The sequence below is a fragment of the Fusarium venenatum genome, assembly GCF_020744135.1.
Source record: "Fusarium venenatum strain MPI-CAGE-CH-0201 chromosome Unknown EDB82scaffold_1, whole genome shotgun sequence".
Lineage (NCBI taxonomy): Eukaryota > Fungi > Ascomycota > Sordariomycetes > Hypocreales > Nectriaceae > Fusarium > Fusarium venenatum.
The window spans coordinates 8942591-8970301 of record NW_027072129.1 but is presented as its reverse complement, the minus strand read 5'-3'; the positions used below and the strand labels follow the sequence as shown (position 1 = coordinate 8970301).

The following is a 27711-nucleotide window of genomic DNA, read 5'->3' as shown; positions in this document are numbered from 1 at the left end:
CTGTCACTGTACTGTACTTACCTGACTTGGTAAGCTGCGCCGCACCGAGGGTACCTTGCCGACAAGCAGACAACACAAGAGGAGCAGCACTGACTATTAGGTTGTTGCTGAGCTGCGCTGCGCTGCACAGCACATCTGCCTCCCCACTTACGGTACGGGCACAAGTTACAGTCAGGTCACATTCAATCACCAACCACACATACGGTACAGCGCTACACACACCCAACCTCACGGACACACGCCCCTTCGCCAGGTCGCATCTCGATCGCCTGCTGGCCGCCGCGCAAGGCCCAAAGCCACTAGGTGCCAAGGACTCTCAGTCCTTACGGGGCATCGAGTCCGTCCTCGTCTCAAGGCGCCTTCATGCGGCAGCTCTCTAGTTTCAATTCTCCCTCATCTCCTTCTATCTCTTCGAATCGCTCAGTCGCAGATTCAGTCAACCGGGAAGAGGAGGGTCAACCCGAAAATCAACAACATCACAGCCATCACCACTCTTTTGCTTCCACCTCTGCTCAGGCTGATGCACCCACATTTGCGACTTCAACCATAGCCCCAAACAGCACTACTAACACTGAGGTCGATACCAGCGCCTCACTTTTCGCCGCCGCAAACAACGCAGTTGGAAGAGCTTACGACAAAGTTGCAGCATCTAGCAGGACCGCCCACGACTCCCGTCGAACATCAGAAGTACCAGCATGGAGGCAGGACCTTAGCATACCCAACTTGGCCTCCATCGTGCCCTTATCTGACTTGGCCAACTCTTTCTCGACAGCATCGACTACCGGCGCTATTCACCAGTCGAGTTTATTTACAGCCGGCAGTCCGCTAGGTCCTAGCGCCTCGACGCGAGGGCTCCCACAGACTCCAATTCCATCGAAGCGTCCCTCCGCCCCAGCAAGAGGTGAACCGGTCATGCACCCATCGCCCATTAAGAAAGCCCGCACTGGGGCATCGCCGCCTCGCAAAGTCGAACTTCCTAACAAAGCCGCTGGCCTTGATCCCTCAGCACGTGGAAAGCAACAAGGACCTCTGTCACCACTCTTTTTCTCGCACACGCCGGCAAGGCATGTCCATCGTCCGGCCAGCTTTCCCACAGCCGAGCCTTCTGTCTCTATGCTTTCACGTATGCGAGAGGACCCGGCGGGCGGCGTGACGACATTGAAGCTGCCCCGTGCAAGTGTTAACACTGTCAATCCTGGTAGATCAGAGAGCACGCCCGGAAGCTGGGGCTCTTCAATGGATGTTCCGACTCATAGCGCAACTCCAGATAGTCGCAGTCTGCCGCCTGGGCTGCAGATGCTTCAAGGTATTGGAGTAATCGAGTTCTTGGAGCAGGATGAGAGGCCCACTTTCTTGATAGATCTGGATAACTCTGCCAACACTGGTCGTGCTGGTTTACATATCCTTTACTACAATGCGTCCCTGCGTGGAGCACACGAAGTGCTTCAGTACTTATCCGTGGACCAGGAAGATACAAGCACAGATACTGATTTTGGGCGATTTAAGTCCTGGATTATGACACCACTCAAAGGTCGCGCATTGAACGACGGCTCGTCTACTCATTTCTACGCTGGTATCACTTGGACGTTCTCAACATTGCGTCGGAGATTTCGCTTCGTCAGTGCTCATGCTAGCTTTTCCACTCCTCGGCCTAGTTCCTCGCTACCGCTTATCGACGAGACAGCCGCTTCAGAAACACGGAGTGTTGGACAATCGCCGCGGATGCCGGTCACCCCTGACGCTGAGCTCATCGATGCACCTGACTATTTTGGTGATGCTGAACCTCTCAGCGCTGATTTCGATAGCCGCCATGCAGACATGGATGCAATTATGGAGGGATGTGAACCAAGGCTGCATCCTGATGATTTTACAAATCAAGTCTTTCAGTCACAACCTGCACCTAGGTCAATATTCGATTGGACCAGAATACCCATGTCAGATTCACTTCCTCCTCACATCAAGTTTGCCCGTTCTGTAGATTGGGGAGCGACTCCCCTAGGACCCATCGAAGATTGGCCCGCTGACCTCAGATCCATGTCAAATCTTATCATGGGCAGCCCACACCCCGCTGCGATGTACTGGGGCCCCCAGTTTGTGATCCTCTACAACGAAGCTTATTTGGACATGGCCGGACAAAAGCATCCCAAGTTGATGGGAGCTTGTTATTTTGATGCTTGGCCGGAGATTTGGGACGAAATCAAGCCTGTGTTTAAGAGTGCACTTGAATCCGGCCAAGCGACCATGAAGCAGGAAAACCAATTGTTCATCAACAGACATGGATTTCTGGAAGAATCCTTCTTCTCTTGGTCTATCGTTCCTTTGGTAGACGGCAACGGCGACATCATGGGACTCTACAATCCGGCCTTTGAGAATACTCGCAGGCGGGTCAACGAGAGGAGAATGCTCATGCTTCGCGAGATTGGCGAAAGAACAGCAGCGGCTACCACTGTTTCTGGCTTCTGGCCCCAGGTGCAGAAGGGACTGGAGTTTAATGAATTCGATGTACCCTTTGCCTTGATTTATTCAGCCAAGGAGGATACTGAGAGCGAAGTCTCGTCGTTACATTCTGGCAGCTTGATTCACTCACCACAGTTGGTCCTCGAAGGAAGTCTAGGAACCCCCGAAAACCACCCAGCAGCGCTCACACACCTCGATATGCGGCAATCGGACGACGGTTTCGCACCGTATATGCGCCAGTCAATGGCTGCGGGCGGCGTTCCAATTGTCCTCTCTGAGGAAAATGGCGACCTTCCTACGCATTTGACTGAAGGTCTTCACTGGAGAGGTTTTGGCGATCCTTCGAAAACGCTCGTAGTCTTCCCGGTCATTCCAACTACCACAGGTGAATCTGTAATTGGATTCATTATTATGGGTGTCAATCCCCGCCGACCTTATGATGATGATTACAAATTATTCATCCATCTTTTGTCCCGTCAGCTAGCCACATCGATGGCGTCGGTGGTATTATTTGAGGAGGAAATCAAACGTGGCCAGAGAGCTGCTCGCCTTGCTGCACTTGACCGTCAAGAGCTTTCTATGCAACTTTACTTGCGTACACAAGAAGCCGTGGAAAGCGAGTACAGATTCACCAGAATGGCTGAGTTTGCGCCTGTGGGCATGTTCATTGCCAACTTCGCAGGCAAAATCAACTACTGCAATGACATGTGGTGGCAGATTTCCAGACATTCCAGATCCGAAGATTCGGTGGACACTTGGATGGATAGCGTTCGAGATGAGGATAGACAGGCGCTGGAAGAGGCGTGGGATAGGTTGCTCAGGGAAAAGGTCACAATTTCTGTGGAATTCCGCTTCAAATGCAGTCAACAGAGCGATGGAAACACAATCGACACGTGGGTTCTCATGAGCGCGTATCCGGAAAAGAACCAAGAAGGAAACCTGAAGCTGATTTTCGGTTGTATCACCGATATTTCATCTCAAAAATGGGCCGAGAAGGTGCAGAATGAACGACGCGAAGAAGCAGTTGAAATGAAGCGGCAACAGGAGAACTTTATCGACATCACTAGTCACGAGATGCGGAATCCTTTGTCTGCCATTTTGCAATGTGCTGATCAGATTGCAAACAACATCACGGTTTTCGATTCGCATACAATCAAAGCAGACGTGGAGAACCTGTTGGACGGATGTCTCGATGCTGCCAACACCATCAATTTGTGTGCCAGCCACCAGAAGCGCATCGTTGATGACATTCTAACCTTGTCCAAATTGGACTCGAACCTCTTGGCTGTCACGCCTATCGACGAACAACCCGTCAGAGTTGTGCAGCGTGCTTTGAAGATGTTTGAGTCGGAACTGGTTGCTCACGATATCGAATTTGAATTCAATGTGGACAAGAGCTTCGAACAGTACGGCATTAAATGGGTAAAGCTGGATCCATCAAGATTGCGACAGGTTCTGATTAACCTCATGACGAATGCTATCAAGTTCACGCAGGGTCGCGAGAAACGGGCCATTTCTGTCAGCCTTAGCGCTTCGAAGCAGATATCCGAGGTGACCAGAAAGGGCATTACATACTTTGATAAAGTTGATCAACAACGCGCTTCAGCTACGGATATCAACAACGTCGACGAGTGGGGTCATGGTGAGGAAATAAATATTCACTGCACGGTCGAGGATACCGGTCCAGGTCTAATTGAGGAAGAAATGAAACTTCTCTTCCAACGATTTCAACAGGCAACTCCCCGAACGCATGTTCAGTATGGTGGTTCGGGATTGGGTCTGTTCATTTCTCGTATCTTGACAGAGATGCAGGGCGGTCAGATTGGTGTCACATCCCGACGCGACATTGGCAGCAGCTTCAGCTTCTACATCAAGTCTCGACGTTCCCTTGCTCCTCCTCCTGACTTCGAGGACGTCACACCTTTCAAAATTCCTCGAAAGTCACATGCTCCGGGCATTCCACAGAAGCCTGCACCCAACCGTAAAGTTCCCAAAACGGCGACACCGACGAGTCAAGATACGAATCAGTTATTTGATGTATTGATTGTGGAAGATAACATCGTGAACCAGAAGGTTCTCCAGCGACAGCTACGGAACTGTGGCAACAACACCTTCGTCGCCAACCATGGCAAGGAGGCCCTGCAAACTCTTGAACGATCAAGATTTTGGGCAGGAAAGGAAGCCGAGGGTGTTGATATCTCTGTCATTCTGATGGATTTGGAAATGCCTGTCATGGATGGAATGACATGTGCTCGGAGAATTCGAGAGTTGGAACGAGAGGGGACAATTGTAAAACATATTCCTATCATTGCAGTAACGGCTTATGCTCGACCGGAACAGATTGAGAGTGCAAAGGCCGCAGGAATTGTAAGTTGCTGTTGTCAAGAATTTTGCACATTTCACTAACTAGTCTACCACAGGACGATGTCATTTCCAAGCCTTTCCGGATTCCTGAGCTTTTGCCCAAAATCGAGGAGCTTGTCGGCAAATACAAGAACCTCTCGGTGTCCAATTGATGCTAAAGATGGCTTGTCTCACCGATTGACTCACCTATAGTCTTAGCTTTACGAACGAACATGACGAATCTTTCGACCTTGATGGCCAGGTTGGCCTTACCTTTCGATATAATATCTTGACTACCATATACAACATTTTATTCAATTATTCGGCTATGCATGGCTTTTGCTTCATAGCCACCCGGCGTTTTGAGGAGGAAGGAGAACCGTTGACGGTTTGTGGGATGGCAAGCCATCCAATATTATTCAAATGTAGAACTTGGCAGCGATTTTCTGTTTGGGCTCTTGTGCGCGAGTGAATTTGGGCGAAGGGCGAAGCATACGATACAGTGATAAAAAAGAACATTCAGTAAAGAAGGGATATATGAGCATTCACACGAACATGATAGAGACATACACAACGTATTGGCGCTGTTAGGGGCTTGTGGATGGATACTATCAATCTAATATGTTTGGACAGGCAGCAACGTGTCCTATGTTGTTGAGACGATTACAAGTATTGTATGCATATATATCAAGACAAGATCAGTCAGTCTTCACAATACACCATACCTCACACAACTTGAACAAGCCTCAATGATATCACATAGTATTCATCATACGTATATCACTTTTGCTCAGGTCGAGAGGAAGCAGATAGCGCTTTCGTGCTGATATCACGTACAAAAAGAAGATGCATTTTTGACGCTTGGTTTGGCGACTTGTCTGTCGCCACTCAACCATTTGTACTATCAAGAAATAAATATAACAGTGATGGCACTGGAATACAGGCATTTGCATTCACATAGATAGAGCTGATACAAAGGGTTTGTTCAACACGCAGCAGTTGTATTATTAGGTATTAATTATCTCCATTCCGGGTATCAGACAAGAAAACAGCAAGAAGCAAAGGCGCGGACAAGCCAACTCATCAAGGTCGGCAAGCCCATGATAACAGTTTTTTTGTGTTTTGGTGGTATCGGTTACCAGATATCACTTTTCTCAAACATCCTCCTCTCCTCCTTTCATATTTAGTAACTTAACGATGGAAATTGGTATCAGTAAAGCAGTCTCGACAGGGTATCTCGGTATCTTGTGAAGAAATGCAGATCCATCCTTCCATTCCCAAACCCTTTCAATGCGCGTGTTGTATAGTGGTGTGGGGTTTTTGTTTCATTGTATGAGTCGTAACGTTCATCGCCAGGCCCTCTAGGCGGCAGCGGTGACAACGGGAGCGGCGGCGGCGTCCTTGGGCTTATCAGCCTCAGCGGGCTCCTCAACCTTGGGGGCCTCCTCGGTCTTGGACTCCTCAGCCTTGACCTCGGTGGGCTCCTCCTGGACAGCTTCCTCCTTGTTCTCCTCGCGCTTCTCGGCAGGCTTGGGGGACTTGCCACGGATGGTGTTGCGGAGCTTGGAGAAAGGAGACTCCTTCTTCTCACCCTCAACGGGGGCAGGGGACTTGTCACGCTTGCCGAAAGCGAAAGGCAGAGATGACTTGCGCTTCTCCTTGAGGTCCTTCTTGGCCTCAGGGGCGGGAGAGGTAGCGGTAGCAGCCTCGGTGGTCTCAGTAGGGACAGTGGCGGGGTTGGAGACGTCAACGGCAAGGGGAGTGGTGGCCTCAACAGGTGGGATCACGGGAGCAGCTGTCTCGGCCTCAGCATCGTCCTTGGCAGCCTCAGGCTCAGTAGGCTTGAGCTCAGGGGTCTTCTTCTCCTTCTTAGAGAAGACGTTGCCGAAGAAGCTGTTGCGCTTGATGGCGGTGGGCTTCTCCTTGGGGCTCTCGAGGGCCTTGTCATCAGCGACAGGAGCAGCCTCAACAGGTGTCTCCTCGGCGGGCTTAGCAGAGTCCTCGACGACAACAGGGGCAACGACGGGAACCTCCTCAACAGGCTTGGCAGGCTCCTCAACCTTGGGGACCTCGTCGAGAGCGGGAGTCTCAGCAGCAGGTGTCTCGACGGCGACCTCGTCAGCGTTCTTGGTCTCGGCCTCTTTCTTGACCTCCTCCTTCTTGGCTTCCTCCTTCTTGCCGAAGCCGAAGAAAGAGGTGCGCTTACGGCTAGCAGATCGGCGCTTGGGCTCCTCAGCCTTGACCTCAACAGGCTCCTCAACCTTGGAGGGCTCCTCGGTAGCGGGAGTAGCCTCCTCGATAACAGGGGCAGCGGCAGCAGTCTCCTCCTTAGGGGCCTCAGCAACCTTCTCCTCCTTCTTGGCAGGCTTGAAGCTCTCAAGAGTAGCCTTGTAGGTCTCAGACTCGGTGACAGTGGTGGCAAGCTCCTTGGCCTCAGCAATCTTGAGCTTCAGCTGGGCAACCCAGTTGTCTCGCTCGGCGGTGTTGGAAGCCTTGAAAGTGTGCTTGTTGCCCTTGGAGGTGAGATGGAACTTGTTGGAGCCATCGATCTCGGGCTCAGTGGCATCAGCCTGCGGGGATGATGGTTAGCTTACTGTGACATGCCGGCAGTTGATAAATTGGAGAATTGTGGGTCTTTCACTTACCAGGCTGATGACGCTAGAGGGGTTCTTCTTGTCACCAACGAAAAGAAGACCCTTGCCAGTCTCGGAGGCCCAGGCGATGTTAGAGTGGGCAGTCTCGGCGGACTTCTCGCTCTTGAGGTAGTGGGAGAGAGTCTTGGGCTCAACGGCGTCAGTGCCGAAGAAGAAGAACTCCTTGGTGGGGATAAGGTTCCTGCAGGGGCGTGTGGTTAGTGTTTGTTCTTGTTGACATCTGCTGTTCTAAGCTCGTAAGAAACCAAAAGAACGGTTTTCTAGTTGAAGCGTTTAACATATACGCATAGGCTTAGACTTACTTGGGGAAGCTGAGGCCCTGAGCCTTGTGGTTCAGGTGGCCCTCCTCAACGGGCTTGGCCTCTTCCTCCTTCTTCTCCTCCTCGGTCTTAGTAGCCTCGTCGACGGGCTTGACCTCCTCAGCAGGCTTTTCCTCAGCGACGGGAGCGGTCTCGGCGGCGACAACGGGAGTCTCCTCGACAGGCTTGGTCTCAGCGGGAGCCTCGACGGCAGGGGCAGAGATGCCAGTGGTCTCAGGCTTGGTCTCCTGGGGGACCTCGATGTTCTTCTGTTCCTCGGCCATTTTGAAAGATTCTGGGGGGTATCAAATGAGATTGGGTATCACAACAAACAAAGACGTTGGTATAAAAAAGGAAAGAAAAAGGAAGTTAATCCAGAAAAAGGCGTTTGGTTTCAAATGGAGCTGAAGAGCAGGTAGAGGGGAAGGAAGAAAGAGAAAGAATGGACAGAGGACGGGGAGGCTTGGGGTACTTATTTGTTGCTGTTGCGCCGTGAAAAGGACCAGAACCTGCCAAGCAGAGATGGAAACTGTACCTAAGGACTCAGGGTCACACCCAGTGAATAGACCTAAACTTACTACGTGGGTCAGGGCGGGGCGTGTGCAGAAGCGGGCGGGAATTAGGGGGGAGTGAAGAGATTAAAGACCGGGTAGGGTGCCTTAGGGGGGGATGGAAGATGACTGTCAACTTTGTGTGGACCAGTTAAACTGTTGAGTGTCTTTTTAAATCACTGTGACGATTGTGGAAATACAGACTTATGTCGTACGATTGACTATAAATTGTTGATCTTGCAGTTGTGCTTAACTACCAAAGTACTGACTGTACTGTAGTATCTCTCTACCTTGATTCTGATATTCCTCGTGAGGCTATTCACACCTATGATCTCCTCACCGTATTCTAAGATAACAGAGCCTCCATTCCCAAACCACCTAGCCTCAGTCGACGATCTCCTTAACTAGGTTGGTAATTAGGTACGGATTTTCATTAGCCACTCTCGCGTCAACTCGCCGGTCATTGCAGGGGCGTCCTTTTCATCTCCTCCATGGACATGACATGGCATGACATGACAGCATTCAGCATAGCATATCCAAGTATCTGATAACGGTCGATTCACCTCCACACATTTCTATCAAGATGGTGCGCATCCCATCTGGTTCCCCAGCAACTACCTATTATTCGCTCTTGAATGTCTCTCCTCGACCAATTTCTACCATGTCCTCCCACTGAATTTTTACTCCTTGTTGTTGCTGGGTGATGCCCTGGTCTGTGCTGCATTAAACAAGTGGAACTAATATTGCAGATGCCCCATCGACCTGCCGGCTACCAGTGGATTTGGATTGACTCTACTTTAGCGACCTACACTAGCCGCGGACAAGATTGCTGTAGCACATTCAGGGCCCACGTACTCGACACGTACCTTCTCATGTCCAAGCGGTACCTTCCTTCCACTAAGAAAACCAGAGCAAGAGTAACAGTTCCGTTCAGTCAAGAAGAAACTCACCGTAACTCCCGTTTTGGCTACCTGCATCAATTAAACCACACGATATTTGTTTCTGCTACTCTACCTATACTACAGATCTCATCTCAAAAATTCACCGGCTAAAATACCTATCACAATACTCTAAACCTTTGATACCACGATTACGGCGGGCAGTTCCGGCCCCTTTCATCATCCCCAATCCCCAATTTCTCCAAGTTGGGACTCACAACATCGACCACTACTGACGATATTGCGGAACACGTTATCCCCAGCGTCTTGGCTAACTGGGCTCATTTACAGAGGCCTGTGCAACTATCGACGCTATTTAATACTAGCTGGGTCTATCGAACCCCATTATTTAATACGGTCATCCTCCTTGTATTCCAAATATCGGTATCAAATACGGTTTTGTTCTATAGGACTCGGCCGCCTAATATATCGAAAACCGTGCCAAGCAACTCTCGCCCCATCTGTCTCCCTGACTCAATCGTACGGATCTTTGTTCAAGAGGAATACAAACCAGACCACACTGCTTCTTCCTAGCCGGTTTTCTTTTCTAGTCGAGTGCAGGGTCTCGAAACAATGTACAATATCGATCTCCAAGCCGCCTTTTCCCCCCAATCACCTGCAGGATTCGTCCCCACCCTGCTTAAGTGATATGGTCCAGCATTTGACCTCGGCGTCCTTTATTAAAGATATCAACAAACGTATCAGACATCATGTGCACTCTCAAACCTACGAGTCTCACTTCTTCTGAGTTAGCGGCTTGTTGCCCAGGCGGTTGTGTCTCATTTCTTGGGTTGTATTTTTTGAACGAGGAGCCCAATAGCAAGTCATGCTCATTGGTTCCTAAAATAATAAAAACAATCTGCCCAACTCAAGGATCTCTCGCAAAACCCAATCAGCACCCAGAATTCATCTACCTCCTGTGTCTGGCCTTGTCTGAGAGCCCCTTGAATCCTAGCACAAGAGCTCTGGCTTCTCTCCGAACTCTCCACCAAGCCCTTGTCCTTGGTTTCTCGCTTGAGCCCAGTGCCGACAAATGCACCGTGCCCATGCAGCCAAGATCAATTCAGTTGGCATGGGTTCATGTGGATCACCATTTAGAGCAAAACCCGAGATGATGTTGTTATGCCAAAGCAGTGTTTCGACAGCAGTCGCGACGTTCTGTCCAAAATTGTTCATCACTCAAAATGCATGACCATATCTTTGCATGGCTCCTCGTATCTTGGCCCTATTATGTTTCCCTGCACCTTGCACTGCACACATAAAGCCGACCTGCTGCCCTATTCACAGCTGCCATGAGACCCTCATGCCTTCCGTCAGGGTAGTGGCTTCTGTATGTTAAGTGGCTCAAACCCAAATATCGTTACGGATCAGAAAGATGGGTTTCACACGATCTGGATGCACAGACAGAATGCTGCGTTGATGTTCTTCTGTCCTCGACTCTGATACCCCCAAGTATCAGGTCATGTCATGCCAGGTCACGCTTCTGTTACCCGCAGAAGAAGCACCCTCCGACAGGAGCTCTGCTCCAGTAATATCACGAACCAACCCTCCAATATGACATAGCTACGGGAGCCGGCCATGACAGAATCTGGCAGGCACACCATCAGATTAGAGCATGTTTCGATTTGGAATCTGGTAGTTTCCAACCTATTGCTTTCTCTGATATCTTCTTTCGACAAGAAGGAGTTCAAGCAGAGATTGCACTGAATTGGTTTCAAGCCAAAACACGGCCTTACGGCTGGACGCTAGCGAAAATGTCGTATTAAACAGGCCCCGCATTGTGGCCTAGTTCGAGTGTTCGACACACTTCTGGCGAATCAATCAATACGGTCAATTGAAGCAAGGGAATACCACTCCATAAAAGATACATCGCCATGCGCTGGAGGTACATCGCTGGACATGGGCACGAAAATACCTTTCAGTGTCCCAAGATAGCACCGGTACCTTACTTTGGCTCAAAGACCCACAATTTCTTGCTTCTGAGACCCTTATTTGTCTGTTGTTAAGTTCTCTCACTCTTCAGGATGGTAGAATCGCACACAAACGCTACCCTAGAGATTGAACAAGATCGAATGCAATTGAGAGCCGTCTTAATCATTGCCATCAACGGTCAAAAATCATATCAGCCAGACATGTTGCGCCTAACTTGATCTAGTGTCCAGTATAGCACTGAAGGTTATCCACCTATTCACAATTGCATCACAGTGTCACGATTCTGTGATGCCACAGTCAGATTGTCACATCGGCCACTCATTATTCAATCCCACAACCAAGTACGGTTCAATTCAAGCTACGGAGTAACCCCAGGCGTAGCTCACACGATCGCGCCTCTCCCTCGGCGTGCGTGCAGGTGACTGGAAGTTCAGCTGCCACCTTGACCAACTTGAGCATGGTCCCTTTAACCACTTGGGAATAGCCTGCCAGTCAGAGCCGCGATCACCAAGCCAGCATGGGCCGTTGAACACCATGTAGCTTCTGGTGTAGACACTGATACCAATTCCTTCATTCCCTTGACTCAGGCACTTCGAGGCTACTGTCATGCATTGTACTACTGAAGACCAGAGGCTTTGTTGATGGAATACTACGTAGATAGCAGCTGCACGTATCTACCGGGGTGAACCAAAACAGGAGAGACATAACGGCCTGTAAATAATGCATACCAACTTACTCGCGAGGCCATTAAAGCGGCAGAAGCAGTATATCCAACATTTCGAAATCGGTCGACAGCAGCTGTGTTCAAATTAGCTTACCCAAACCCAGGAGTTGAAGGCTTTGTCGGACAGGAACCATCAATGGCTAGCCCATGGGCTTGAAAGAGCCCAGTCCTCTGGTTTCGACTTATTAGACCCCTATCTTTGTTCGAAATAATATCCGGGCGTTATGATTTTACTGATGGGAAGCTTCCGATCTCCCTTGTGCTGACTGGGTTTGATCGACAACCGTCTTCTTCTCAGGCAGGCAGTCGCCGCCCTGATGAGGATCAAAGAGGTGGGCGCCGAAAGGAAGAGACGATGGTCCCAGTGTACGATCATGATCACCATACACGGTCCGCCGCTGGTGGACAATGCAATGCAAATGAGGTCCACATGCCCGTCAGCGCAACCACAACTACAACCACGTCCATCCACATGTAATGCTGGCTTGGCTTCGGCTTGTGGAGACCAACCCTGCACCCTCTTTGCGTGTCGTCCAAGCATTACAACCTGAGGGTTACGGAAGACCAAGATCTGGTCGAGCTTGATTTTAATGTTCAAGGTGGTTTCTTGCTTCAACGGCGCTGTAGTATTGCCACTTGGAGCCCCGGAATAAGACCCGAAACAAGGAAGCTGGGTTCGGTTCGACTAACATTACCAATGGCTGAATTTTACCTAGACCACACCGACATTCTCTGGGCTTGAGATTTACTATAGTTTTCATCCCTGAGATGGCTGATCCCTCATCGACCGATGGTACCTGAGTCTGTTGGGTTTAGATTTTGGCCCTTGTCCTTTTTCTCCCGCGGCTGAAAAAGTCGTCAACTTTTTCCAAATTATCTGTGCCTGGTCAGAATTGGTTGTTAACGCCTGATCAGTCACTCTGGTGGTTTATTGTTTTGTTTTTCAGCGATGAAGTGAGCCGTGTTGCTACAAGATCAAGTCAGGTCATGGTAGCTAACGCCCTGCTTGGCCTATGGAACTGAACAGCATCTTGTTGCCCATGACTCATTCGACGCTGCATGGCTACCATTAAAACAATCCGCCGAAGAAATGCAGTCCAAATGTGTTTTAGGTGACTGACTACTCACATATTTTCGGATCCTATCAAATGACAAGCTGGGGCGTTCCACAAGTTGATCTTATTTGAGATTCTATGCGACCGTGCAATTTAACTTACCCTAGCGGCCCTTTGTTCAATGGACTGGACAGGATGGACGATCCACTTGTCCTTAATGACCAGTGCATGGTAATCATAATGCGATATTCTTCCAAGTCGTCGTGATTCGACCCGTGATTTTTCAGCCTCGGATGCGGCGATACGGTCAAAGGATGTGAGTGGGTTCCTCAAGGGTCCGTTTTGGCGGTTTCGTGACTAACTTGGTTGACCTCGACAACAGACATCTTGTTTCCCGCCACGGTTGATCGTGGTTGATCATGTGTCATTCACAAGTTTTTTCCCCATGCATTAGGCGTAACGGTACAGCTATCTTTTGCAGGCCACCACCGTTTCGAGTCATATGATTTGATGCTACGGGATTGTCTATTCACCGTCCCCACGCATTGGCGATCCCCGAATAGCGATACTATCTATCCGTGTGTCTATGATGAATGTTTGAACGCCTTGTATGTTCTAAAGACTTTTGCTGTCTAATGGCGCCCTAAACATTGACCTTACAACGTGCTAGCTTCTTATCTCACCTGTCGGACCTGGCATGAAAGGATCCGTGCAGTTGGCAACTCTCGAGCCATCCATCCATCCAACCTCAAGTCAAAGTGAGTCGTCCCAGATACGGTAATTATCATCGCTCTTCTGAGTTAAAGGTAAGAAACCGAAGCTCCCGTTTGCATGGCCTCGTGCCCATGCGTGCCATGATACACACGCAAGCAAGCAACCCTGTTGAACCGCCCGTTCCGTGGTGTTCTCGAATTGGTCGAGTTATAATAAGATGTGATTTCTATGCCGGACTGTCACACTCTGTTGATCCTATCTGTCCTAGGGCAATGACGACTCGTCTTGTCTCGTCTAGACCTTTCTATGTACATACCCTCTGGGAAACAAAACGAAACGAAACGTCGATGCAGGACCCCGCAGTCATGCAGATTGGAACACACGCCACGACCTGCTAGCATGGCCATGTGCGCCATGTGCCCACCACTCTTTGATGCTTAGTTACTGACTGCACTACACCCAAAGCAAAGCTCCCTGGACGACTTGACTTGTCCTTGTTTCTCGTGGGCTTGTTAGTTGATGGTGTGCAGGGCCCTGGCCCAAGCTGGGTGTAAGTCCACAAGACTTGGGAAATGTTACTGACTGGTTGGCCCTATCATGCACCAATTTGTCTGTGTTCGGCATGTGAGTGCGTGCGTGATAAGGCAGGGTTTATTGCGAACTCGGCTCAACCAAGCTTGATTTGATATGAAATGCGGTACCAAGCGGGGGTTCTTATGCCTCCAAGCTATTTCCTTGTTGACTGTTTCTGTTGCTTTCTTGATTTTTTTTTCCTGACTGGGCTTGCGATCTTCGTATTATTGCCTTGTTCGATATCACAACACATTAGCTTGTTTTGCCCGCATCTTTCTTATCATGGTAGTTAGAGTATTGGACGTGCATATGGCGGTGAATTTGGGTAGGGCATCAGACACACTGAAAATTAGTAGGTCAGTTTATGTTACTTAGACGAGACTTCTTAGGCTGTTTATTTTTGTATCCCAGTCCTTAGGAGGTTGGTCTGCTATCCATTGGGGAGTGCAATGCAAGGAACAATGCCGTGCGAGAGATGTCATGACTTCTCTTTGATGATTCGAGTAGAATGCATGTCCATCTCTGTGCGCTTCCGAAAGACCGTATCGTTGTATCGAGATCTGATCTGATATTAGTTAATATGCCTGTCTGTATGTGGCTGACCTGCCTGATACGTAGCAACGGCCAAGATAGGTGGTGTCTTTGGCTTGACAAGACTTATTAACCCCGTAGACTTGTATTTCTGGCGATACATTATCGACCTTTTCAAGAGAAAAAGAGTAGTGAACTCAGCAGTGTTATTTCAGAACTGTATTTTCCAATATCCGCTCGTATAGCTATTGGGCGTGCAGTAAGGCTGTCCTCGCGGATACGGTCAAGTCAACCTTGACTGGCATCCTCTCTGAAGTACTGATCTATCATGTTGTTTCATGTCTTTGTTCAACGACGAACTGTAGGTTCAAGCTTCAGCGAAGTGCTCGTGTTGCTTTCGACTGTCAGAAGTTGGTTGGCATAGTCTCCCTACTTGGTTCAGTTATTCACACAGTTGGATGTAAACGATAAGGAGAATACTGGCTTGACTTGACTCAGGGGCTCTTGGAAATTGATAGTATCCTGCTTGAGACTCGGATTTCCGCCTGTAGCTTTGGTTGTGGCGAGGCTACCTCGGAGACAGCCTGAATACGTTGGTAGTGTTATCTCGAGGAGCGCTTGGTTTTGAGAATGTATGCCGTAGGAGCTTCGCTTTCGCGCTTCTCGATGTAACCGAAGTTAGGCTATAGTAAAAGTATCCGGCGCGTTGGAGTTTAAATTAAGAGAGTGTATGCATGTAACAGTACGCGGTTGTTATTTTAGTTCAAGATGTTGTTTCTGGGTCGTAATGGATGGGTTCGGGTCGGTCCTAGCCGCCGTTGTCAACTAGCCTTCGATATCCCAGGATCTTGGGCTACCTTTCGACCCGAAGCTACTTTGTCCGGTGGAGTTGAGTATGATAGAGCCAGAGAAGATGTTGTGATGATACTTTGGAGCTGCGTGGGTCGTCTGATCGGCTTGTACATGCAGCTCGTTCAGTGTTTCAGGGGATCTTTAGGCTTGCAGCTTTGGAATAGTATCGCAAATGGAGATGCGACTTGCGGGTGTGTTTACTAGTATGATCTCTTAACTGAACTAAGTGATCCTTGAAGACTACCTGCTAATTCAGGAACCGTGTCGTGCGCAGGATAAAGGGAGGAGGTGATCGCGGTCCCTCCCCTCAAGACCTCTGCGTCTAAGGCTTCAGCGGAGATTAGTACACTGTACCATGGATATCTGAATCTGTCGGCTCTATTGGTGATATGAATATATCGATGATTCCTTCTAATGATCTCGGGTCCGCATGATAGGACGAGGTTGGAAGAGGGTTTGTCGAGGGAAAGTTAGGAAACCTGGGTGTCCTCCCCCTTTTCTCGAGTTGGAACAACTATGCAACGGTGGTGTATTGTTCGAGTCTTGTTCATGCCAATGCACTTTGTTATTGTGTTTTTCTTTTCTTTGTTGGTGCACATGTTGTTCGCTAGGTGACGAACATGTGACTGGTGATATTGGTAGGAACAACAGAACAGTACACATGTCAGTCCCTGATGTATTTCTCTCGTCTCTTGGAGGATTCTGATGATACCAATCTACTCGGAATGGTTTGTACATTAATAAACGAGTCATAGGACTCGAGAACGCGATCACTTGGTTGTTTGCTCGCGACCGACGTCCCCTGAAATCATGCACTGTAGTATAGAAGGTCACTGGCAAGCAATAACTGCCAGTGCCACGACTCCAGAACAACAAAACAAGCACATTTAGGTGAACAAGAAACATAAAATATGCAGTATCAACAGTTGTATTCAACACGCTGTTCATGATTATTGAGTTCCTGAAATACCCCTTTTTGTCTGTCTAGTCAGAACGCAATATAATCTATACGATCACTCCCTATTTACTTGCAAACCACTATGCAATATACTTTGGAGATGTTCCAGCTGGTTGGCAGTGCCTCTGTACATGTGCTTGACTGCCTTCATACCATCTTTGCAGCTCGGTTTTTGCCTGGCTACTAAGGTAGGCACCTGGCCAGCGGTTCGTTGCCGTGTGACAGCAGAAGTCAGTTTTTCTCTCCTCTCTCATCTCTTCTCCTCCACTCCACTCCACTTCACTTCACTTCTCTCCTACATCTGCAGTGTAGGTAAGGCTAAGATTTGGATAGGTCAGTGAATCACTGACCTCTTTTGATATTGTCACCTTTTGTCACCTACTTAAGCCCTTCTCTCCCTTCTCTCTTCTTTCCCTTCTCTTCTAATCTCCCTCCCTACAGCATCATCGTCAGAGATTACTGATATCGGCATCTCTCCTTTGGTAAGATATCATCGCGTGATAACCTTCATCCCTCTTCGCATCATCATCATCCCGTCTTCATCATCATCGCCGTCATCTTCTTCTCTTTTATCTCTACTTTGGCGATAGCATCGCATGCTGCCCATCTGTCTGCCCTTCTCTCTACCCTCTCCTCTCCTCCGCTCCACTGTGCAACACATCTCGGTGCTGACTGTTCACCCATCTAGAATCCTGATTCCTACTTGCACCTACTCTACTCTACTCTACCTAGGTACACACAGCGTCTTTTGGAACCTTTTTGTTCTATTTTTGGTGAGTACGAGAATTATTTTTATACGTTTATTGCATCGTTGTTTGAACCCCACTCATATACAAACGCAACCTGTATTCAACGTTTGTTTACTACAAAACCTTGTTAGCCCCATCAGTACATCTCATATACCGTGCCTTCCTTTCCCCGACTCTCACATACTTACATTCCATAGAAATGCCTGGTCGTCGTCGCAAACCCGCCTTGACGCCTATGGAGGTAGTCATCCACAAGTATGACTCAGAAGAGGCTTCCAAGCGTCTCGAAAAGCATGGCTACCATCATTTGGTAACCAGCAAATCAATCCGTGAAGTCCTTGAGGAATTCAACCTGAAGTTCAAGGAGAACGAGAAGCGAGCGGCTTCGCGGGATGAATTCCTTACGATCCACGAGGGCAAGCCAACCCATTTTCAAGGCACTTACGTCCAGTCTCGAGAACTCTTGGTCGACACCACTGGCATCAACTTGACCAACACCCACTCTAATCTTGCCATCACCCAGAATTCGAGTCTCTTTGGAATCGTAGACAGTGAACAGACTTACGGTTTGGTTTTCGGAAAGATGTTTGCATCCAATGGAATCAAGCTGCTTGAGTCGTTCTCCAAGGCATCTCCCCTTGCTTGGGCCAAGCTGTCAAAGGGTATGGCCGTTTGGGACTTCACAACTGCCACTTATCACGAGACTCCCACCGGATCCTCTGTATTCCTTTGCGTCAACCCTGAAGGTACCCAGGAGGAGTTCGGTCGAGGACGTGGACGCTTATCTCAGCTCCGCATCGAGGAACACCAGTCACGTACCAACATCCGAAATCTCGTACTTTTCATCCAAGAAGAGTGCGGTCTCACATCGCCATACGGCTACAATACCGAACGTGACGAGAACGAAGATGAACAGGTCCTACACATCTTAGAACATTATGGATACCCGGAAAACATCGTCAAGCTCGCGCAATCGATCCCAGATCAAGAGGACCTTATGAATGCTTTCAGGAGTTTTGTCGATCCAGCGCCCGAACAGGAATTCAACATGTCGAAGCAGGTTGCTCTGACCCAGACGATGCATCTCTGTAAGTCATATTTCTTTCCATTATCATGATTACACACTGACCAGCTCTTTCTCTAGTGTTTGCGATTGCCAAACGTAGCCAGGTCATTGAAGTGTTGCATTTTCACAAAGCTCCTCTACTTGACCGTAGATTACTAGCTATAATCCTTCGGGCATGCCCCAATGTCACCATGGTTGGCATCTACGAATGCCCTTTGCTCCACTTGGGAGATGTCACCTTCCTTCTCGATTTGATCCATGAAGTCAACCTGGAACGAGATGAGAAGAACCTCCCCCACATTGATTCTCTTGACTTCTATCCTAGATACCACTCGGGAATGCCCTACAAGAATGAAGGCGAATATGAAACTTACGGGTATACTTGGAAGGGGGGGAACAATGACGTGTTTCAACGAGGCGTTCTTGCAATCATCATGTTGGCTGTCCTCAAGTCCCGCAAAATGAACATCGGGCTCCTGATGGACGAAGATGCAGCATTAATGACCTTCCTATCAAGCATTCCTATGGTACCCGGCAAGGTGTTCGCCTTTCTAGATGGCCTCTATCGCCTTCTCGATTTGAAGGCCGCCAAGTCTAAGGACGTGAACGCTATCAAGCAAGCCACGTACGACTTACTGAAAGCTGTTCGAAGTGGTCTCGAGCCGCTCAAACGCGACTATCCAAAGTACTACCTCAGGGAAATGGGTACAAAACTCTCATTCTGCTCCTCATGCGGCTACGAATTCTTACCCGAATTCTTTGGCTATACTACTCCGCTCAACAGCCGACCTGAAATGTTGACTTGTGCAGGATGCATTCTACGCGAAAAGCTAGACGAAGAGAATGATCATCAGAAAGTCTGGGGCAAGGAAATCATGTCTGGATTTTACCCTGACTGGGAGCCGATGGCATTCAATGCCGATGCTCCTATCCTTGCTGATGGACGAGACCTGGTTCGGTTCAAGACCGCCAAGGTGGAACGAAAACCAAAACCCTCGATGATTCTTTTACCAGACGGGGACTTTCACCAGCCCAGTTACGAGACTGAGCTCGTCCGTGACCGAAAGCGCCACTGTGACAGTGTACAGGGTTTGCCCAGCCTGATTACTCTTTTGAAGGCAGATGGACTTCGACAAAAGGCCCGAGATGCGGCTTTGATTGCGGATTCAGAGAGATCCCTCGTACTCTACATGAGAACCCTACCTCATCTGCGAACTCCTATGGCGCCCACTCTGGTTCGGATGATCAACGCGATTGGGACACCCAACCACTATGATGAAAACCAAGGCGCACAGCTTGTTCGCAACCGTGGCGGCATCAAGCCCACTCACACATTCAGCGCTGCGGTTGAAATGTACCGAAGCCTTGATGAACCGCACAAGGACGCCTTTGGTCCTTACGAGCATCCAGGTAGCGACGTCTTGACACCTCACGTCAAAGTCAAAGAAGGATTCTGGTAAAGAAGGAAGAAAGGAAGGTTTTTGTGATTTTTGTCAACACTTGATGGACTTGGGACTAGATGAACGGGCTTGATTGCTATAACGGAATGATTTTGTTGACGGTTTTGTAATGTCGGATTTTGGGACACGAGGTTTAATGATTGGCAACCTGAAGGTAGTAGCCAGATGACCTTGGAGCGTCAGGAAACCACTAAGCATTGCGCAAGGAAACCAGAATCACGTATCATAGATCGGCACTAGGCAGGGTAGCTAAATGAAGTGTTTTACATCAAAGTCTTATGTTTTAAGTGTACCCGTGATAAAACCTTTAATCAATCTCTAGGTAATGCTTAGGATACAAAAATAAATAACCTAAGTGTGGTCTAAACAGCATAAACTGATCTGGTAATTTCGTCTCTGATGGCGTCAACTTTTCTGATAACTACCCTGAGGCCATGGATAAGAGAAGATGGATGAAAAGTGGATTCTGGGGTGAGTGTTTGGCACGTGATTCGAGGATCCGGCTCATGGAGCAAACCTCAACGGTACATGGATACAACCTTTGCTAAGAGTCGTCACCGTCCAAAGTAAACCACGATGGCCTCTTTTCTTCGCACTCTTACGCTGTCAGCGAGGTCATTGACCCCGAGCAATGCCCTGGGGGCTTTTGCGACCCGCGGCCCCTGGTCGCTTTTCACCAGCCCCGCGACGACACCCATCTCGCGAGCGCTCGGGAACGGTTTGATGCAGCAGACTCGAGGCATGAAGGTCCAAAGTTCGGTAAAGAAGCGATGCGAGCACTGCAAGGTGAGAAGGAACAATCAAGAAGAAGAAGACCTCTAGCTTGGATACTTTGGGTCTCCTTTGTGACTCGATCAAAGGCTCACATTCTTTCAGGTCGTTCGAAGGAAGGCCGGCAAGCGACATAACGGACACTTGTACATCATCTGCAAGGCGAATCCTCGACACAAGCAACGACAAGGTTGAAAAATGCCAATTATGAGATACGGGAGGAAACTGTACGATAATATCTAACGAATTGCTGGATTGGACAAATTCTAGACGGGGGCGGCGAGACACACCCAATGCGTGATAGGACGAGCAAAAGACACTGGTCGTTTTCTTCTTCTTATGAGGCGTCACTGGAGCCTTGCAGTATTCTTCTGAGAGGTCGAGAAAGAAAGACCGTACAGCGCGCGGGGGGATTCAAGGCTTGTTCGTCATGTACAACTAACTACGACTACAATTACAACTTTGCTGCGCTACATGCCATCGATATACCTCTCCATGCCTTCCCATTCCGTTTTGCCAATTGAGAGGAGATATCGAACGTGTGCCTTTTGCCGTGGATTCAGTCAGTCGTGGGCTACGAAGAAGTGAAGGAGGGAGTAAAACATACAGAGTCCGCCACATTGCGACGTCTCTCGAACTCATCACGGGCGTATCTTCGAGACTCGGCTCTTGTTGTAGGATCAGAAATCCTTTTCGTACCGCGCAGAATAGTGCGGTAGAATGCCAAGACTCGGCCTCTTTGAATGAACTATTTAACTCCATCAGATTTTCGTTTCATAATCAACCAGACTGAAAACCAACATACCTGGTCGAGACTTAGCGTAGGCTTAAGACGAGAACCGCCTGCGCGGGTTGTGGCATAGCCACGGCTAAAAGCCAACAGACGAGTGGTTAGGACCATTCCACCGGTTACTACCTCGTCGGCTGTGAAATAATGAAATTGCTCATCACGCAAAATTTGTAGTGATAATGATGATGAAAAGCTTCAACTGGTGATTTCACATCGTGTCGGACGAACCTCGGCTATCGAACGGGTCTGGTTTGTCTGCAGAGGGAAAGCGCTCCTAGGTCCGCCATGTTGTTAGTGGCAAGTACGGCCATATTGAGCAAGACCCAATCCATTGCATCTGTTTGTTATAATAATAATCTTCTTCTTCTTCTTCTTCTTCTTCTTCTTCTTCTTCTTCTTCTTCTTCTTCTTCTTCTTCTTCTTCTTCTTCTTCTTCTTCTTCTTCTTCTTCATCCTTCTCCCAGCGTGATTTGTTTCGAGTTATCAGAATGACAGACACGGGTGATACGAAAGGACCAAAGAGGCTCGTAGGAAGAAGACGACAAAGGACAGAAAATCCTATTGAAATCGCCAACAACGTCTCAGACGATGAGTTTACTACACAGTATCTAAAACTCAGGTGAGTCTTGACTGTGCGGACTGTGTTTAGATTAATTGGTGACATATGTGTCACAGTGACGGTTGGCCGGAATGGAAACATCCCCAAAGCGAAACACCCTTTACCCTGAGTCTTGTACGGCCTACATGTATGAATGATGAGGATTTGGAAGCATGTTACGATTTGGTAGATGAGACAAGCGGTGCAGACTACCGCAACTCCTCACTCGGGTGGCACCCGGCTACAAAGAAGAAGGAGATGCGCTCGCCAGATCTCAGATACATCTTGGTAAAGGACGGGCAAGACACTATAAAAGGGTTTACGTCTTTTATGCCCACATTTGAGAACCACGAAGCCGTGGTTTACTGCTATGAGATTCACTTGAAGCCGGAACTGCAAGGGTAAGTCAGCCAAATTTCTGTGCATCATTCGCAATCCAGCAGGGTTCCATCAAGACACCAGCGGAATTTGACGGAGTAACTATAAAACATGCGAGACCGTTAGGCTAACAGGTATTCGGCAAAGAACTGGGCTAGGCAAACAGCTCATGAGTTACTACATGGACGTTACAGAGAACATACCAAGTATTGAAAAGGCCATGCTCACGTGTTTTGTGAGCAACAAATCTGCGCTCAAATTCTACGAGAAACTGGGGTTCACAAAAGACGATTATTCCCCAAGGGAGAGGAAACTAAGAGGAGGAAAGGTGGTGGTACCCGACTATGTGATACTTAGTCGACCAACGGCCGCAAAAAAGGTCAACGATTCACGAGCTCACCAGCCTGGACGTTAACATCCATCTCTTCGCCATAAGAGGTAACAATGGATGTGGCATGTTACATTTGTTGATAACTTGGTATCATGGACTTATCCTGCTGTGGAACGAGAGAATAATAAGATCAATTCGATGCTATGTATGTGGATGTAAGAGCTAATAAAAGATCGAATGATAAATTCTGAATAATACATAGACTGGACAACATTTTCGAATCAACCAAAGTCTCCCGTCTGAACAAACTCGAAGCCTGGTTTACCATACTATAATTAGTTAGACGTCCTGAAAGGGTTGTTCCTCTTTTTCTAAGAATATCACCACGCTACAATCTTCGCAATGGTGGCCGAACTTTGTCTAGGCTGACCTGTGAAAGCCTGAGCTGAGAGTTGTCTTTGACTCCCTGAGTTCCGACTGGATACGATTGTGCTCGCTGGCTGCACTGCTTGTCGCTACAGTATCTCCTGGCAAGCTATTGAAAACTAACCGACTTGAGCTGCATTAATCTCAAGGTGGTGGAGGTGATATTCTGCACGCTGCAAAGTTCCCTCAGATCCTTACCAGGGATGACACGCTCCAGACACTGTAGGGGGCCTCGAAGGTCCCTCTGCCAGCATTACCCCCTGCAACCATGTCAGCCCTAGGACGCTAAATCAGAGCCGGGCTGAATTGTCTTTTCAGCAATACCTGTTGAGCTTCACAAACGGCACCCTGCTTGCCGGCTTCGTGCAGAGTTGTACAGGTTGCACAGCTAATTTGTGAGGTAGTTTCAATACTATACCAAGACAGTAAATTATGGTAACGGAGGGATGCTTTTCCTGTGATTCATTTCAGGTTAGAGGCGTCAGCTGGCTTAGAGCTTGACTCCGCTGCTGATCTGACCCTGCCTGTCAATCATGGATTGAAATGAAGGGCGCCCTAGTGAACACGGAGGCTTAGAGCTGAAGCTTTTAGGAGCCGGGGCTGTGGCACGCCCGGCCTGAAACGAAAGGCGATTGCCGTGCCGAGACGAGACGATTGTCAGTCAGATTGTTTGTCCGTAGGAGTTCGTCTAATAATAAGGTGCTGTTATCGTCCATCGAGTCTTGGGAGCTTTCCTTTTCTCTCCATTCTCTCCTTAAACCTGCGCACACTCTTTCTTCTTGGCCTCCCTATACCTCTTTTTACTTGATTTTGTTCCATCAATCGTCAATCGACTCACACATCAATCACAATGGCTCAGCAATACTCCCAAGGACCTAATGTCCAGAACCAGGAATGGCAGAGCAACCTTTGCAACTGCTCGCCCTGCGACTCTTGCATGCTCAGCACTTTCTGTCCCTGCATTCGTATGTTCCTGCATAAGATGACCTTGGCATAATCGCAACTAACAGTCCTTTTCACAGTGTTGGGTAAAACTGCCGACCGTATGAGAGACCCTACAATGCAAACTGCCGATACCTGCAACAGCGATACTCTTATTTTCACTGCCATCCAATGTGTTACCGGCTGTGGCTGGATGTAAGACTCTATGCCAAACATGTTCTTCGAGCCGTCAACTAACATGCGATACTTAGTTACTCCATGATGAAGCGTGGAGAGATCCGTGAGCGATTCGGCATCAAGGGTAGTGGCATGAGCGACTGCTGCGTTAGTTACTGGTGTCTTTGCTGCGCTCTCATCCAGCAAGACAACGAGGTCAAGGCTCGTCTCTCACATGGCCCTATCATGCAGGGCTACCAGGCTCAGAAGGAGGGCATGCATATGCCAACTGCCCAGCCTCAGCAGCAGTACCAGGACCAGAAGCCCAACCCTCAGCAGCAGACTCCTCAACCTGATTATCAGCTCCCTCAGCATCAAAATCAGCACCAACAAGGATACCAGTCTCCCCAGCAAGGATATCAGTCTCCTCAGCCTCAAGGATCCTTCCCTCCACCTCAGCAGACTTACAACCCTCACCAGCCTCAGCCCCAGTATTAATTAAATGCGCACTGAGAAGGGGAGGGATGGATTGAGATGAAAGAATGTACCGGCATGACACATAAAAAGAGAGTGAAGGCATGTGAGAAAGCGGCTGCTGGTAGTAAGCTGGCATGTGAACGGACTCAACGCGCGGACGGGTACGCGCCAACGGATTATACCCAGTGACAAAGACAGTCATGATATCTTTTAATTATTCATAATAAATACTTTTTGTTTCAATAAGACGATTCTTTTCTCAATGTTGAACCAAGAAGCGTCTTATCAGCTTAGCTGCGTGAACCGAATTGATACGAGGTTTGACAGTCTGAAAGGCTAAAAGGCAGCAATGCAACTCTAAAACTTCAAAATTCCGCTGGAAAGACCCTTGTTCGTGAGTTTCCGCCTTGCCTTCCTCTTTGGTAAATGACCTGACTTTGGTATTACTGTCTGTGCGTTTGATATTTCGGTGATTTCCATTCTGCACGGATTCTGAGTTGCCCAAGACATAAGCAGCTAACGGTAGACTAATCTGGACATTGAATAACATACTCGTTCGTGGCCTGTTAATTGTATTTCCGCGTCACTCATATCACAGATCAAACTGACCGGCAGCACTTCAGTGTCCTGAGGGTATCAATAAAATTTTCATTCATGACCTCTGCCTCTGTCGATTTTTTTTCAGACAGTCAGGCAGCAAAACGCCCGCGTCGCACCTCTAATGGTTGGACAAACGCCTATTCAGATCTACAGTTTATCGAGGGTCTTTTTATCCTCATCCGATGAAACACTTCTGAATCTTATGCCCAAATCCCCAATGCAAGTGATTGCATGTAAAATAAACCAGCCCATTTTTTCCATATCCCAATCCTTCGTCATCCCATCATTTTTCAATATATGTCATTACGCGTAAAGCTTCTTCTCATAGGACTCCATGTTCACGTTGCCCTCCAACTGAGCACTGGCTGTGCGGAGCTCGAATCGGAGCTCACCAGCCTCAGCGCACTGGTGCATACCAGACAGGCTGGTCATACCACTGTCCTGAAGAGAGTGCTTGAGACCTGCAGCGAGGTAAGGAACGAACTTCTGGATCGATCTATTAACGATGTCAGTATTCCTCGATTCAATTCAACATGTGAAAACTTACCCTCGGTGAGCCACAGCACCCGAAACACCCTGAGCGACCAGGACGCTGTCACCCTCAGAGAAGTAACGAGCAGTTCCGGCGTTGCTCTTCTGGCTGTCCTTACCACCGTTGCCAGCCTTCTTATCCTGCATGGCGTCGATGCTGCCCATGCCTCGGTAAGCCTTGACAAGCTTACCCTCGCGAGAAACGAAAGAAGTACCGGGAGACTCGGTGGTGCCAGCCAAGAGACCACCCATCATGATGGTAGAGGCACCAAGGGCAAGACCCTTGACGATGTGACCAACATTTTGGATACCACCGTCGGCGATACAAGGAACGCCAAAGCGAGCAGCGAATCGGCTGACGCTGTAGACGGCAGCAGCCTGAGGACGGCCGACAGCCATGACCTCCTGGGTGATACAGGCGGAACCACTGCCCATACCGATTCGGAGACCATCAACACCAGCAGCGATCAAAGAAGCAGCCTGCTCTCGGGTCACGACGTTTCCGCCAATGACGTCGACACCAGGGAACTCCTTCTTAACCCACTTGATCATCTCGATCTGGTACATGCTGTTACCCTGGGAGCTGTCCAGGATAACGATATCGAGACCAGCCTCGACGAGCTTCTTGAGGCGAAGCTTGTCCTCAGGACGAGTACCAATAGCAGCAGCACAGAGGAGCTGCTTGCTGTCGGGAAGCTTGGAAGCATTAGGGAAATGCTGGTTCTTGGTCAAGTCGGAACGAGAGATCATAGAGACGAGGTTGGAGTCCTTGTCGACGATAGGGAGCTTGCCCTTCTTGGACTTGGAAAGGATCTTGTTGGCTTCGAGGAGAGTGACGGTCTCAGGAGCAGTGACAAGGTCCTTAACCATGACATTAGAGACGGGCTGGTCAAGGTCCTCCTCGAACTGAAGGTCTCGGTTGGTAACAATACCAACAAGTTTGGATCCAAGCTTGCCATCCTCTGAAATTTTCAGTTAGCCTGTTGTTCCTGTGCGGGGCAATGCGACCATGGAAAAAATTGATGTGAAGTGGTTGTTCATAGTATAGTTTCTCCACATTGACAATTGTCTAACGGTGGAACGAAAGTTATATGAAAGGGTGTATAATCATGCAACCAGATGTGAGATGGAGTTGGCTGTAGATATAACTTACCAGTGACTGGGAAACCGCCGAAACCCCACTTCTCCTTCAGAGCCTTGGCCTCACCAACAGTGGTGTTCTGGTCAATGACGATAGGGTCGTTAATGAAACCGTTCTCGTATCGCTTGACCTTGCGGACCATGTCGGCCTGAGCCTCGGGGGAGCAGTTGTGGTGAATAACACCGAGACCACCCTGGAGAGCCATGTGGATGGCCATCTCGTGCTCCGTGACAGTGTCCATAGGAGACGAGACGAAAGGTGTTCGGAGGGTGATGCGCTTGGTGATGGGCGATTCAAGAGTGACCTCAGAGGCAGCGAAGCCAATGTAGCCAGGGAGAAGCAGGAAGTCATTGTAGGTCAGACCACCGTGCTTGGTTGTGTCCATAAGCTCGTGGATGTCGAGGCCATCCCTTTGCTTGTACTCCTTGAGAACCTCAAGGGCCTTGGTGTGGTCAAGCACTGAGGCAGACATGATTGGCAACTATAAAAGATGAATCAAAGAAAAATGAGGTGAGGTGAGGTCGAAGACGAGACGAGTCGATGAGCAAGCTCTGGCCTTTATCGACTGCTAAGATTGATAGACGGCTTCTTCCCGAAAGAAAGAAAGAAGAAAAGAATTGGTGGTGGTGCCTCAAAAAGTTTTTTATGGGAACGCGAGACCCTGGGATGACGCCGATAATGGAGGAGCAGCTCCTCCTCTTTTTTTACAGACAT

At 48.8% G+C, this 27711-nt stretch overlaps 8 protein-coding genes across 8 annotated transcripts; 5 read left to right on the top strand and 3 right to left on the bottom strand.

Moving 5' to 3' along the window:
• The first annotated feature begins 157 nt into the window (after nt 1-157).
• On the top strand, nt 158-5046 carry EDB82DRAFT_94278 (uncharacterized protein). The gene is made up of 2 exons (XM_025725822.2): nt 158-4824; nt 4878-5046. Exons 1-2 carry the CDS (start codon nt 364-366, stop codon nt 4971-4973), a joined length of 4557 nt encoding a protein of 1518 aa, XP_025588282.1. The 5' UTR covers nt 158-363; the 3' UTR covers nt 4974-5046.
• A 900-nt stretch (nt 5047-5946) lies between these two features.
• EDB82DRAFT_491079 (Pleckstrin homology domain-containing protein) lies at nt 5947-8345 on the bottom strand. Its single transcript, XM_025725833.2, has 3 exons — nt 7757-8345; nt 7446-7635; nt 5947-7370 (listed from the first exon to the last, which is right to left on the bottom strand). The coding sequence occupies exons 1-3, from the start codon at nt 8035-8037 to the stop codon at nt 6162-6164; spliced, it is 1680 nt and encodes a 559-aa protein (XP_025588283.2). The 5' UTR covers nt 8038-8345; the 3' UTR covers nt 5947-6161.
• Nucleotides 8346-17529: 9184 nt separating this feature from the next.
• EDB82DRAFT_521700 (uncharacterized protein) lies at nt 17530-19856 on the top strand (the record flags this gene model as incomplete). The annotated part of the gene is made up of 2 exons (XM_065609090.1): nt 17530-18418; nt 18475-19856. The coding sequence occupies 2 exons, from the start codon at nt 17530-17532 to the stop codon at nt 19854-19856; spliced, it is 2271 nt and encodes a 756-aa protein (XP_065465862.1).
• Nucleotides 19857-20289: 433 nt separating this feature from the next.
• EDB82DRAFT_93296 (mitochondrial 54S ribosomal protein bL36m) lies at nt 20290-20942 on the top strand. Its single transcript, XM_025725889.2, has 3 exons — nt 20290-20327; nt 20424-20642; nt 20733-20942. Exons 2-3 carry the CDS (start codon nt 20433-20435, stop codon nt 20820-20822), a joined length of 300 nt encoding a protein of 99 aa, XP_025588288.1. The 5' UTR covers nt 20290-20327; nt 20424-20432; the 3' UTR covers nt 20823-20942.
• Nucleotides 20731-21599, bottom strand: EDB82DRAFT_491056 (uncharacterized protein). The gene is made up of 3 exons (XM_025725900.2): nt 21433-21599; nt 21235-21375; nt 20731-21172 (listed from the first exon to the last, which is right to left on the bottom strand). Exons 1-3 carry the CDS (start codon nt 21526-21528, stop codon nt 21098-21100), a joined length of 312 nt encoding a protein of 103 aa, XP_025588289.1. The 5' UTR covers nt 21529-21599; the 3' UTR covers nt 20731-21097.
• A 306-nt stretch (nt 21600-21905) lies between these two features.
• Nucleotides 21906-22808, top strand: EDB82DRAFT_521697 (acyl-CoA N-acyltransferase; the record flags this gene model as incomplete). The annotated part of the gene is made up of 3 exons (XM_065609089.1): nt 21906-22036; nt 22093-22416; nt 22541-22808. 3 exons carry the CDS (start codon nt 21906-21908, stop codon nt 22806-22808), a joined length of 723 nt encoding a protein of 240 aa, XP_065465861.1.
• Nucleotides 22809-24000: 1192 nt separating this feature from the next.
• Nucleotides 24001-24746, top strand: EDB82DRAFT_521696 (PLAC8 family-domain-containing protein; the record flags this gene model as incomplete). Its single annotated transcript, XM_025725922.1, has 3 exons — nt 24001-24115; nt 24173-24287; nt 24344-24746. 3 exons carry the CDS (start codon nt 24001-24003, stop codon nt 24744-24746), a joined length of 633 nt encoding a protein of 210 aa, XP_025588291.1.
• Nucleotides 24747-25277: 531 nt separating this feature from the next.
• Nucleotides 25278-27704, bottom strand: EDB82DRAFT_93279 (IMP dehydrogenase/GMP reductase). Its single transcript, XM_025725933.2, has 3 exons — nt 27010-27704; nt 25873-26818; nt 25278-25821 (listed from the first exon to the last, which is right to left on the bottom strand). The coding sequence occupies exons 1-3, from the start codon at nt 27467-27469 to the stop codon at nt 25629-25631; spliced, it is 1599 nt and encodes a 532-aa protein (XP_025588292.1). The 5' UTR covers nt 27470-27704; the 3' UTR covers nt 25278-25628.
• Between the last annotated feature and the right edge of the window lie 7 nt (nt 27705-27711).

Coding starts and splice junctions, on each gene's coding strand:
- EDB82DRAFT_94278 (XM_025725822.2), top strand. CDS start 364: ATGCGGCAGCTCTCTAGTTTCAATTCTCCCTCATCTCCTTCTATCTCT. Junction 4,825..4,877: donor GTGCAAAGGCCGCAGGAATT/GTAAGTTGCTGT, acceptor AGTCTACCACAG/GACGATGTCATTTCCAAGCC.
- EDB82DRAFT_491079 (XM_025725833.2), bottom strand. CDS start 8,037: ATGGCCGAGGAACAGAAGAACATCGAGGTCCCCCAGGAGACCAAGCCT. Junction 7,636..7,756: donor CAGGGCCTCAGCTTCCCCAA/GTAAGTCTAAGC, acceptor ACGCCCCTGCAG/GAACCTTATCCCCACCAAGG. Junction 7,371..7,445: donor CCTCTAGCGTCATCAGCCTG/GTAAGTGAAAGA, acceptor TCATCCCCGCAG/GCTGATGCCACTGAGCCCGA.
- EDB82DRAFT_93296 (XM_025725889.2), top strand. CDS start 20,433: ATGGCCTCTTTTCTTCGCACTCTTACGCTGTCAGCGAGGTCATTGACC. Junction 20,643..20,732: donor AGCGATGCGAGCACTGCAAG/GTGAGAAGGAAC, acceptor ACATTCTTTCAG/GTCGTTCGAAGGAAGGCCGG.
- EDB82DRAFT_491056 (XM_025725900.2), bottom strand. CDS start 21,528: ATGGTCCTAACCACTCGTCTGTTGGCTTTTAGCCGTGGCTATGCCACA. Junction 21,376..21,432: donor CTACGCTAAGTCTCGACCAG/GTATGTTGGTTT, acceptor GGAGTTAAATAG/TTCATTCAAAGAGGCCGAGT. Junction 21,173..21,234: donor GTCGCAATGTGGCGGACTCT/GTATGTTTTACT, acceptor CCACGGCAAAAG/GCACACGTTCGATATCTCCT.
- EDB82DRAFT_93279 (XM_025725933.2), bottom strand. CDS start 27,469: ATGTCTGCCTCAGTGCTTGACCACACCAAGGCCCTTGAGGTTCTCAAG. Junction 26,819..27,009: donor CGGCGGTTTCCCAGTCACTG/GTAAGTTATATC, acceptor TGAAAATTTCAG/AGGATGGCAAGCTTGGATCC. Junction 25,822..25,872: donor GGTGCTGTGGCTCACCGAGG/GTAAGTTTTCAC, acceptor CATCGTTAATAG/ATCGATCCAGAAGTTCGTTC.